The 13,035-nt window shown below is 44.6% G+C and overlaps 1 protein-coding gene across 1 annotated transcript in view; it reads right to left on the reverse strand.

Moving 5' to 3' along the window:
* Positions 1-772: 772 nt before the first annotated feature.
* The window catches only part of FAM20C (FAM20C golgi associated secretory pathway kinase), a 59,789-nt gene continuing 47,526 nt past the window's right edge, over positions 773-13,035 (reverse strand). The window contains exons 7-11 of the mRNA XM_075514833.1: positions 5,322-5,502; positions 4,602-4,711; positions 2,913-2,994; positions 2,759-2,818; positions 773-1,917 (exon numbers count right to left, since the gene is read on the reverse strand). Of these exons, the coding sequence (XP_075370948.1) occupies positions 1,665-1,917; positions 2,759-2,818; positions 2,913-2,994; positions 4,602-4,711; positions 5,322-5,502 (686 nt within the window). The 3' untranslated portion in view covers positions 773-1,664. The remainder of the gene's footprint in view (positions 1,918-2,758; positions 2,819-2,912; positions 2,995-4,601; positions 4,712-5,321; positions 5,503-13,035) is intronic.

Consider the following 13,035-nt stretch of genomic DNA (forward strand, 5'->3'; position numbering starts at 1 on the left):
CTAAGAAGTGAATGAGACTACATAGCAGCTCTTTCTCGCATTCATAATTTTAAAATGCTGAAATGCCTACATTTTAGTCTATCTGGCTACAAGCTTTTAAAGTATATGTTTATAAATCCCTGAGAAGACACACATAAAATGAAACAAATGACAGCTTTGAATTATAGTTGTGATGAATATTGTCATAATAAATCCTCTCCTCACCCAAGAGAGCAGTGAGGGATTCCTTCTGTACCACACCATGTTTTCACAAGTCAAATACAGCCACTTGTTCAATTTATAGCTTGCTTTTGGGCTGAAAGTCTCCACACATACTACATGAACTCAGCCGTACATGATTCAAAATTATTTGGTTGAGAATATCATGTTTCTAGATAATTTAGGCTGAGATTTTCTGGGTTGTGCAAGGGCTTTTGCTACCCAAGTCAGAGGAACTGATGTATCTAAATCCTCTGGGCGGTGTGTCAAGCCATAATCTTTTAGACGTGTTCCTCTACAGCTTGTTTCTACAGCCACAATTGCAAGAGGAAGGGATGCTGAAATGATAGTCAAAACAATGCTTTCATATGAAAGATTAGCCATTTTCAACACCACGGTCCTTATCGGATTGTAATGTATATTAATCGCCAATTCCCTACTTCAGTTTGACTTGCTGTTGCTACAAAAGGGGACGACAATTTAAACAACTACTTCTGGAATACTTGGCTATTGTGCACAGCTTTGCTCCGAACAAGATTTCTAGCGAAAAAGGAATCCATTTAGACACGATGGCTACACATTTTGCCATATCTTTATTGCACTTTTACCACGTTGCAAACAATTCCACAAAAATGCTGCAAAAGTAAGCCTAGAGCTGCTGAAAGCAGCTTTTTACCCATATATGTATATATTTACACAAAACTATCAAAAGCAAAGTTGAAAAGTAGCAGCTCAGCTATGATAGTCTAGAAAGATAAGAGCTGCCACCTCCTTATGGACAAATAATACAACTTGTCATTTTACATCACTTTGTAAAACCAACATTCAAGTATTCCTGTCAAAGCACAATTAGTGAAATTCCCTTCTGGTACCCACTGTATTTATTATTATTATAATAATTATTATTTTTTGCCTTTAAAAGTTCATAATGCCTTAACCCTTTAAATGCTGAGTAGCTGGGAAAAAAAAGCATTCAATTTAAATAAGATAGAGTGGATTAGAGCACTTAAAGGGTTAACACAAAATACTAAGTGGACTGTCACCACAAATAAAGTGTGAGTCACAAAACTATGCTGTCCCTCTTAGTTAAATTTGGTAGGTAGGTCTGGGGTTTGATAGATATACCATATATAAATACAAAATATTAAGTAAAGGCCTCCTTTCTATACAAAAAGGACAGGAGGTGTTTTGCTATCAGACTGTTGTCTGTCAATGATCTGAGTATTTTCTGAATCTTTTCATAATCTCTCTTTAGGAACTAATGAAAAGCATCACATTAGACTTATTTTTCTTAATGAACTAAGCCTTTGCAGAGTCTACATTTTAGCTACTTTGGGAACAATTATATCTCATTTCTGAATTCACTGAATTCACAAAGTGGCATATACAGTCTTTTGCAAGACTTTTTTTTTCCCCTCTTTGCATCTTCTTTACTTGGCTGGTAAAAACGTAGTCTTGCGATTTCACTACCTCTCGGTCGTAACAGTGTTAACATCAGTGTTAAAGTCATTTTCAACCACATTGTCATAACCATCCTTTTCTATACAGTCACTAACAGCCTTGAGGACAATCCGCAGCCGCCTGTCCATCGCCTCCAAGTGAGGCTGGTAGAGAATGGGAGCTATTTTATCTTTTAGTAAAGATTCCTTCATCAAGAGACTGAGTTTGTATTCCTCCTTGGCTAACAACTGTAATCGCAGATAGGTAGACTTCCTTATTCTAAGAGAAAAAGGAGAAAAAAAAATGCAAATCAGTATTTTCATCACTATTGATGGGCTAAAAGGCTTATAGTCAGCATAGTGCTAACAGCGTAAAAACCTTATTATGTGATCTGAGGTGATGAGAAGTAGGCCCTGTCACGGTCCTAATGAGCAGCTGCCATTGTCACCTGGCCACTGACCTTTGGGAGCCCTTAAAGGTGGAGAGGTTGTGGAGCACAGCTCTACAGTCAAGTGGAGCACAGCTCTACAGTCAAGTGCAGACAGCCTTCGTGCTCCTCGGCTGGGTAAGGCACCGGCTGAATCTGGTGCGGCATTCCTGGGGTCACGTCCACCTTGGCACTGACACGCCCGACGCACGGGGCATTGTGCCGGGGTGCGGGTGGTGGCAGCGGAGGCTCCCGCGAGCTCACCCTGCAGGGATGGCCAGAGCCTCCGCAGACGCAGAGCTCACCCCGTGTCCCAGTCGTGCAAAGCTGAAACTCTAAATGTCACCTGTCCTCTCTGAAAAGCCTGGCCATGGCCACCTGGAAAGCCGTTGTGAAGCACTTGAACAAGCTGGGGAAAGTTCTTCCACTTGAGTTCAATGGGACGTGTATTTTGTCTGAATAAAGCCTCTCTCACAACAGCTCCCAGCCACGCTCCTGCAAAGTCCTGACCTCAACAACGCACTTCACGTGTTAGCACCAATGCTCAGGGCTAGCTCGGGTCAGGCCCTCTGGGCAGGATCAGAACATCTCCTCCTCTCCGTGGTACGTAATAAAAGATTCACTTGAACATTTCAGTCCTATTAGTGGAAACAACTGTTTAAAATGGGAAACAACTCTGGAGACGAAACGTACCTGCAGCACTGGTTTAAAGGCACCAATATGGAAAGTTCGTCGTGGGAATATTTTCCAAACCTATTTAAAGATAAGAGCAAGAACATGATAAATGCTGTTTTAAAGACTAACTTTTTTCTTTTTTTTCCCCAGAAAGATTATTAAAGGTATTTACCCTCTTCCGTTATCTAAGTGGATAATAAATGTTTCATTTCCAAACTTCTCAAAGGTTTCGTAGTGATGTCGATCCATGTTACCTACGGAATAAAGAGAAAAAAAGACGGTTCTCACTCTGGCTTGCTGCTGGGCCTGCAAGTCAGGGCAACGCACAAGCTACGGTTCAGTGAGAAGCCCAGCGCTCCCCAAACATGGCAGCGGTGGGGGGCAGAGAAAGCAACGGGTCTACTGAGCTCATTTGCTTCTACTGGGTGTACTGAGCTCATTTGCTTCTACTGTGGAAAGCCCAAAGTGTGCGATACTGGAAGATGGGCTGTTATGCCTCTGGGAGCTTTTCAAGCTCTCTGTAGCTTTTATACTTAAGCTCTAGAGGACCCATCAGGAGACAAAACGAACCTTCCCACCCTCCAGCAACCCCTCCTGGAGTGCGCCAAGGAAATCGCTCTCAGGTACGATGGCATCTCAACTGCTCGGGGAGCCTGGTCATCCGTGAGGTAGCTATGTCCTAAGCCAGCAGAGCTTCACTGGTGAAAACCAGCCCTGCTGCTCCAGCCCTGGGTCAGTACGGTGCGCCAGGCAGCCGTGGTACGTGTGCCGGGTGCGAGGCTTAGCTTAGGGAGGGCAAAATGCATCCTTCAAGCAGGGATGTTAATCCATATGACTTTGCTAATATTGTATTAAACTTTTTGAACCACAACCAAACATCCTGTTTTTCCTCTAATAAGAACTTTGTCCAAATTTCTGGCTGCCTGGAAAGCCAAAACAATATTATGGCTCTAACGTACGGATCAGGATGCTACTGCAGTGGTACAGCTGAACAGCTCTCTTTGGGCACCCATGGCAGGCAGATGCGTGATCTGCTTTTTAAGGTCAATGCGCAGCATACTGGTGCCAAGCTATGAATTTTGTCTTCATGGCAGGGGTCTTGAGCCGCTTATTGACGCCACATATGGCCCCTGAGCTGTGATTTGGCCTCTCCTGCTGCAGCCTGTTGCAGAAATCTCAGTAGTGGCAATGGCAGAGGATACGCCCGTGCTGGCATGTGTCCGAGGATCAAGTATGCACGTTGGCACCTTACAGGTATATTAGCTGCAGCAGAACAGGTTTCATATGAGAATGTCTCAGTGTTAACCACCGAGTAGGCTTGGAATAGGTCACTATTACCTGCTTGTTAATAATTATTTTATTCCGATCAAGTTACATAAACAGAAAAAAACTTCCTAATAGATACCACAGTTGCTTTTGTGACAAAGCAACACCTATTCCCCCCGCCCCGCCCCGCCCTGACAGTTTATAGAGCAAGCAGCAGTGAATACTACTGCAGGCTGAAAACAATGTGCGATAATAAACAGTCCTTGCATGTGCATCCAGGAGCCATACATTACCAACGGTAAAGCACTCGCTAAAGCAAACTGTGAAGCCCTTAACTGTTGTGAAGGAGACTAGCCTGACCTGCGTTCATCATCACTCTGCATTTCTGAACATCTTTGTTCCTTTAATCTGCACTGATGGGAATACATAACCATGTAAATCTGCATTTTCTCATAATCATCTAGAACGGCACATACAGTAAATGCAGCTTCAACCACGCTTAGCAAACTGCTGAGCTATGCAGAGCGGTGTAGAAAGAAATGGTTCTTATTCTAATTAAATGTTGCATTTAATTTTTGAAAGAGATGAAACATACCCATTAGGAAATCAAAAACTGTCATATCCATTATATCCAGAATTCTGGTCCCACTGTCATACGGGGGTGTTTGTTTAACCTCTTCACAATAATCTGGATCAACTTCCCATCTGGAAAAGCCAAAATTTTGATATTTTATGTGACATATAAAGCTTACTGAGTATTACAAAAAAAAAGTTATTTTGCAAAGATCTAGTTGTATCATGTTTGATTGAGGGCAGGGTCAGGTAGAGGCAGCAAATCCTCCAGGCTGCTTCCAGTAATGCAGGCAACCGATAAAGATTGTGACTCATGCAAAGGGAAGAAAATCACAAGATTGAAAACTATCTGGCTAAGAGCTTCAAGATTTAGGAGACCAGCTGCACCATCAGTCACATGAGGAAAACATGGGAGCCTTGTTTAGAGCTGCTGATAGCAGTGAACCTTTCTCCCTCTGATAGGACTTAGACAGGTCCTGTTGCATCCCGTCAAAGCCACTGGAGGTATCTGTCCCACGAGGGAACTATGCCATTGAAGGTCCTTTCAGGTTCAGGACCATAAGCTGCAGCTCCTTGCAAGTGTAAGTGATCTGTCCCTTCCCAGGAGCTGGACCCGCTGAAGAAATGCAGATGCTCTCCTAAGCCTCGCTGCTTTAGATCAGGCAAGGGCAGTAACTGCAGCCCTGTTTTATTTTCCTATCGCCCTTTGCAGCTGGCGAACCCCTTGCTCACCACTACTCACTCTGCTTTCTTGCGCTTGTGGTAGGAACGTCTCCAAGGGTTTCTCCAGGTTTTCCTTTTAGCTAAAGACAAATCAGGCAGGAAAGCTGCCAGAGAGCCTTCGATCTGATCTGGTTTTCCACACAGGGCATGCTCAGTCGAGCAGTAGTAGGAACATTCCCCGTAGAAGCAGATGTTGTTGGCTGGCAAATAAAGGAAAAGAGTTTTAAAACCTACCCTTAAGTTAGCATTCAAGAATTCATAAAAACACTGATGTATGTGAAGGAACATGAGCAGAAATAAATCTCAGACCCAAAACCCCATTCCCGCACGTAGTTTTCTTCCACTGAAACCACTAGAAAGACACTCAATTTCAGTGGCTGGGATCAGGCCCTATGCCGAGCTCTCTGTGACTATTTCCAGTCTATTTATATTCCAAAACCACATTTTTTTTTAAAGCCTTTCCCTTCTCCTTTCATTTTCCCAGACTGATACATCCTTTAGGATATATTTGTTACCCCAGGCTGGAACCCCAAATCCCACAGCTGAACAAGTGGCACATGCCCAAAATTAAGCCACCTTTCAAAATCTTGGCTCGTTTCTTTAAGAACAGTCAATAACGTTTCATTCATTTACTTGCTGGTATGAGAAGAACTGGCAGTTTTACTAAGAAGAATTATTTACCGTGAAGACTCACGTGGGGGTATGTGTGGAAGGTGGAAATAGCACAGATGTAACTCTGTCAGCACACATCCCAAACACAAATTTCTTCCTCCACACATCACGTTACTCCAACAACCACAGGAAAAGAACCTGCAGCAGGTTTTGGACCGTGTGTTACCTTAAAACCTCCCCAAAGCTGCCACCACATATTTCTGTACCAACGGGAACCCCCACCTCTTTACAAGAACCCCCTTCCGACATGAATTCACTGCAGGTGGGAGAGAGCAGCTCATCCCCAAACCCCACCAACGCCGAACTATGAACAAGAACAGCACAACGCTGATCTTCTTGTCGGTGTGCTACAACTCGTTTAACATTGCTTTATGCACATAAAATGTCATTAGAGGAAGACTGTGCCCTTTCCTTATGGTAATGCACGAAGCTGAGAAGTCACATTGCTTCCTAATTCCCCACAAGGCCTCTAAATTCAAATATCGCTTCTGAGCTGCTCTGCCTTTGGGCAGGCTCAGTAGAAATGAGGCAGGAAGGGCTGGTGAGTAGAGGGAGGTGAGTTGCTGCCTGCCACGGACGACCCTGCGGCTCGGACAGGTAAGCCGGTGGGTTTTCCTGGCAGCGCCGCCCTGCAGCACGCCGCCCTGCACGCTGCTGTGACGCCCCGGGTCCAGATCCAGCCTGCGGCCGGTAAAGCGCCCGGCGGAGACGGTAGACTGCTGGTGGGTGACAAGGGAGACGGTAAGTCAGGAGAACAGGGAGCAGTACCGGCCCCGGTGCTACGGAGATAACAGGAGGGAGGGAGACACGGGGCAAGGAGCTGTGACTGGGGAAGGAGGAGAAGGAGAATGTGGAAGAGCGCTAAGGTCTCGTGGTGTTTTTGATTGTACTAATTAACGGTATAATCTGGGACAACTGCTAAGCATGGAATTACACCAAATAATTATAAGGCTGATACGTACCACTTGACAGTTTGTCTCAGCTCTTCATTTCCAAGCCTCTATTGATGGCCGTCACATTTGTCCATTAAGTTGTGTTTACTTTACTCTGGACACAGCCTCTGCCAACCCCTCTGCTGTGACTGACTCACAAGGACCACCCATCTGTCTGTGCTCAGGAACAACTCCAACCCAAACTGTATGTTTACATTCACAGGGTTGGCTCATACCAGTTAAATATATCCTGACTCAGTCCAGAAATATTTACCCTGTGGTCAAAAACCTCATTGACAATTACTGAAAGAAAAGTACTTCAGGGAAGAGAAAATGAAGAACAGAAATTACAAAAGGAAGGAAGGAAGGGAGCACTCAGCATATTTATATTTTCAATTTTGTAATTTAAAGTGTTTAGCATGCAGAATATCCTTTCTTAAAAATTCTTTTAAAAGCTTTTTCTTACATATAAGGCATACTTAGTCCCTTAACATTTTAATTAAAGGAACAGTAGTTTGAGACTTCCCATGAGCGAAGAAGGGACCATGTCCTTGGCCAATAAGCCACTTGGCTTGGCTATTTCCTATGAACCCCAGCACAAGTCTTGGCGCTGCTCATCACACGACATAACCTATTAACTTCTAAACAGAAACCCCACTCATATTTCCTTTTAAGCGACTCAGTAATGTAACTCATATCTCTGAGAGTGAAGTTTTGAAAACCTTTTTACAAATTGCATGGGAAAAGAGCAATCGCAGTTAGGCAAACTTGGGTTGGAAGGGACTCTGGACACCTCTGGTCCAAGCTACAGCTTCAGGCCAGCTTCTCCAGGTTAAAAAAATCTGAAGCCCTCAGGTTCTCCTTGTACACCAGATGCACCAGCTCCAGGACCATCCCAGTGGCCCTCCTTCGGACCCACTCATCTCATTAGCCTAACATCAAGTGTGAAGTCAACATCTAAACAAACCCAACCTAACGCAAGCCCTGGGCACGCTGCCCTGCAATCTCTAACTTCTCACGGGTTTCCTTTTCAAAAATGCTGTCGCAGCATGGACTTGGCATAGCTTTTGCAGGGCTAACACAGGTGCCTCAACTTCGCCTTTGATCATCCTGGCAAAACCAGGAGGGCTTCATGCCTCCCTGTGAACCTCTTCCATCATTCAGGATGAAAGCGAAGAGTTGTCCAAGCACCTGTGGGCAGCACTGCCAGCTGCAAACGGGAGGATCATATGGGGCTGCTAGGAAGGCTGGGATATTCTCAGCCAATAAGAACTGGGGAAAAAAAAAATCTGTGATTTATACCCTTAAAAGAAATCATTGCAGAATATTTCAAGGGGTTCCAGGCTGCCACAAGGGATGATTTGCAGAAATCACATACAGATGCTGCTTGCTGCAGGCTTGCACAGAAGAGTTAGGAGATATAAAGAGATCCCTTATTTCCCAGGTGCCTGCTGCCTCGGTGGGGAGGCACGGCTCTCCCCTGCGCTGCGGCGAGGGTTTCTGTTTCCACCGACTTGTAGCTGCGGTGGGGCTTGTGCTTCAATTCAGCTGTGCCAGCATCGCCCGCTCCTCTGTGGAGGGAGGGAGGGAACCCCCACAAATTTATCTTGATCACCTGAGACAATTTATCTTCCAGGGTTTCTGTGACCTGGCTTCCACCTGGCAGCGGGAAGCCGATGCTGGGTTATCTGCCGCCCTAACTGTTTTGTAAGGAGCAAAAGGCCCAGCAAAGCCCCTCCCACGCTATCGCAGCCTCTGCTGCTCACTATGTAAATCTGACCTTTCAAAAAAGGAATTATATTAAACACAGCATTTTTCACAGTGGGAAGATAAATACCGTGTTTAATAGTTTGCTTCTGAATTTAACTTTGGGAACAATGAAACCCTGCTCCGTATTGTCAACGAAAGCAACTGGGACTAATCATTTGACAGTAATCACACATTCGTATCCAGATAGATCTTCAGGAAAGCTCGGGGGCTATGTGGCAGCGATGCATTCGCTGCTGCAGAGTGACACAGCTCGCACCGCGCCGGGCCGCTCACCCCGCTCCTCCGGGTAGTGATTTTCCCACAGAGCCCCCGTCGCCTTCAACGGGAGTCCAGTCCTCCGAGCGATGGCAGGATGCGTCCTGTCATTACGACAGCAAACTTGCGGTAAAACCACAAGCGTCTTTCTCAGTGAGAAGTTACTTTCAATGGCAAAGCTTTTTCTGCCAGCTGTTATTCTCCCTGTGGGCTCAGACCTGTGGTACTTACTCTCCACGGCTCCTGTCTGATTTCTGGGGGTAGCGGAGGTGAAAGGATGCTGTATCTGAAGTTACTATTAAAGAAATTAACTGGTTTGATCGATACAGAATAGATATCTTGATAGTCTACCCTAGTTCTTACATACAGGCAGTGAGATGAAGCAGCCTGAATTATCTGGGGAAGCATTCATTTCTAAGGTTTCTTAAAAACATTTCTTAGGAAAAAAAGAGGTACCAAATATAGAAAAACACGGTTCTCATTTAAGACTTCAAGGTGCAGTAGCAAGCATCTTTGAAACCGAAGTAGGTGACCCACATTCTGCACAGCAGGCTGAGGGTGAAATTCCAGCTAGAGACACAAGCCCAGTGCTTCGCCAGCAATCCCACGCTAAGAGCTGGGTTTGGCTTTTCGAAGGCAAAAATCAGAGGGAAAGGGGAGATGAGGTCTAACTGGAGTGTGGTCCTTCTCCTCCCATTAAAATTGCCCAGCCCGTACGTTCCTCTCTCGTACGATACCGGTGTTTCTGCACAGCCCCCTGTCCCTAAGTACACCTGCAAAAGAAGCGACCGCCAGGAATTTGTGCTCCTGCAGCGTGGGTAGAAATGGAAACAGCAGCAGTGCTGGCAGACCAGAAAGGGAGGGATGTTTATGCATGCTGAAATGTTCAAATGCTGGGAATTTGCAACATGCAAACTCCTTCTTCATTAAAAACCAAAATTGTTTCCCCAAAGCACTAGAGAGGCAAGAGAATCCCGGGCGGCGTTGCAAATGTCTGATTTTCATTATCTGAGGACGAACGGATACAATTCGTAATGAAAACAACGCAAAAAATCATGGTCTGGTGATCGAAACTCCAACTAATTACAACAATTAAGAACCGGAGTGTCTGCGTACTCATCTGCACATTTTCTGTGCGTCATCCTGATAGCTGAACAATAATTCTTCTCAGGAAGAAAAGGAACAAGTGGAGATACCTTAAAGCAAATTGCTTGGCAGAGCAATTCTTTTATGGAGATTTGCATGACTGTTAATAGAGGACATTTAGCAAGCCTGTGCAACTGGAGTACTGGAAAGAATCCTGAATATTTACTAAAGCAATGCATGAAAAGATCTTTCTTTTACCTGCTCAAAATAATAGCTAATTCAGAATTGCTATTGTTTGCTGAGAGGGGAAAAAAAAAATCCATAATCCTTTGGAATTGGTTAATATGAACAAAAACATAGTGCTTACTGGCTGTGTAACATTGATTTCTTTAAGCTGCTGCCTCAATTACTTCCAAAACGAAGGCTGACACCATTAATATGTCTCTTTTTTCCTAGCAAATTACCATTCATTTGTAAGACTAGCAGGGCTACTGCAGTCTGCCCTACTGCCTAGGATGTAAAATTAATTTAAATAATTACTGACCTAATTCCATTTCTCATGTTTAGTCCAAACTGCCTGGAAGTGCACTTTTCCGCAATCTGCTTTCTCTCTGAATGCAGCCTAATGCATTGACCGACCTGTCTGCTCGCAGCCATTTCCACTTTCCGACGGAAGAAGGGATGCCCCTCTGCAGCGTGCTCTGAAGCTACGACTGCCTGCAGCTTCCTGGCAGTAAGAGGCCCTGATTTCCATGCCCGACGGGACAAGTGAGATGGCCCAGGCGTGGAAATGCAGCGAGGTCTCTTCCAACACATCCCCGCGCTGGTCCAGGGAATAACACGCTGCATCGATGAGCATCATCAACATTTACCCTCCGAGGGTTCTCCGCTACAAACAGTGGTCTCTCAGCCCGAGGGGAAGAGATTTGTATAAAATCAATTGCATTTAGTGCTTGTTTAATTCTAAGAGATGTATATGGCTGCATGGAGAGGGATACGTTGCCAGCAGACACAATGTGTCCCCATGACCATTAATTGTCCCTGAGCACTGCTGGGGATGGAGATGCAGAGACACAGCCACCTGAAAGGGAGTCCCAGAGGGGCCTCGCCAGCTCAATGCAGGTGCACAGACTGGTTCTTGCACGTATCTATACGTCACACCGCAGTTTCTTGGCTTTGTAACCAGTTCTCCCTCAAAACCAACTGAATTTGCTGCCCCTCATCTGCCGGAGGGGACAAGTCAGCCTCTTCCAGTCTGCCCCAGGCTCCCGGTCCCTCTCCATCCTCACCTCCCGGGCCATGGGGCTCCTCCCAGCACCCTCCTCTTTTCCCTTGTCTGCCCTCAAGCTGCTGCTTGAGCTGCCTGCTAGGTTTGTGAATTTGTTTCTAAATGCTTAATTTAGGGCCTTTATTACTTTTTCATTAAGCATTAATTAATGCCTGCTTTTTAAGGTCAGTATGAAATACAAGATGGAGGTTGGGCATATGTTAATGAGAATCCAACTAATTAAACTGGGGACTTGTAGGGAAGAACTCTGACAAGTAACCAACATGATTTAAGCAAAGTATATTGATTTAGGAAATGTAAAATTCAAAGAAAAATTAATTGCTTAAGCGTTTTATTCTCCAGAAAAGCCTGATTCATAGTTAATCAAATATTTTAATTGAATTTATCTGAGGCCTCTAAATAAATTTGAATAAAGGATTATGCTTGGATCATCCCTTGGATGTCTGGACTTTCATAATGACAAGATAAAGATCTCCATCCGAACCGGCAGCCTTAACTCTGCATTGCCATGCTCTGGCTGCTGTAAGCTGCTCAGTACTTGAGTACAGTTTTGTAATTCTCAGAAATCACTCAAGTTCACCCCTAAGCCTTGATATATAACTGGGAAGACTAAAAAGCAAGCAAACCTACTAATCCATGTCTTACTTGCTAAAACAGGAATAAAATGGCTTATATTTCAAATGAGCCAAAGTACCTTGTGCACGTAAACAGTCACAAGATTTTTTTGCCATCTTTTGTGTGTGATTGTTTGCCTACAAAAAAAATCAAGCGAAAAAAAAAGGGTGGAGAGACAGAGAGGGAGAGAAAACGACTGAGGTACAAGTGCCTAGCACACAGAAATGCCTGCACATCAGGTCTGGTGAACACTGTCGCCGTGTACTGTCACCATGTACTGTCACCACTGTCACCACGACTGTACATGTACAATTGGAGCGCTCATAACACGGGGTAAGATGAAACCTCTTGTAATTATGTAATGTATTTTACAAGTCAAGTCACCGGAATAAATAACTGTCTGCTCAACTGTGTGTCCTGCAGAGCTGAACATAAATATTAAGCTAAAAATAACAGCCGTAATAATGTCTTTATTGGTGATCACAAACGTGTGATAAACATTTTAAGAGAGAAAGCTCTGCAATGACAGGGCTCTGGTTTCTAGCTAACAGCAATAAATTACAGTTGCGTCAGGAGAAACTGTAATTAAGTCTTTGGATCTTGACTTCAGGGATCTGGGATAAACAGCTTCTGGCCAATCACACACAGAGCAAAGGAGAGATCTCCGGAGATTTCTGCTCCAGATTGCCTGTTACACAAGTCACAGCCCGAGTTCAGCAAAGCACATTTGCACGCAGCTGAAATGCTATGAGTTAAGCTCACTGGAACATAGCCACATGCTTCACATTGAGTATTTCCCTATATATGCTTTCTCTAAGAACATACTTAGGTATGTATTTTTGTGCCTTAACTCAGAGCCTTAATTTCTCCATCTCAGCATCCCAGATGCTAAACAGAGATGATACCACTTTCTCCCACCCTTTGCTCATCTTTACCTCCTATTCTAGATGTATATTTTGGTGAGCAGGGCATGGTTTTACCCTGTGTTTGTAAAATTCCCACCCTGTGGAGCTCCATCCTTGGCTGGGGCCACCAGACCCACGAAAGAGTGAAGAGTAACAGAAACAGAGAGTGGGATCAGTTCCTGGGGTCAGCCCTCAAAGCAAGAAGGAGGA

Source organism: Mycteria americana, chromosome 12 (genome assembly GCF_035582795.1).
Source record: "Mycteria americana isolate JAX WOST 10 ecotype Jacksonville Zoo and Gardens chromosome 12, USCA_MyAme_1.0, whole genome shotgun sequence".
In the NCBI taxonomy this organism is placed as follows: Eukaryota; Metazoa; Chordata; class Aves; order Ciconiiformes; family Ciconiidae; genus Mycteria; species Mycteria americana.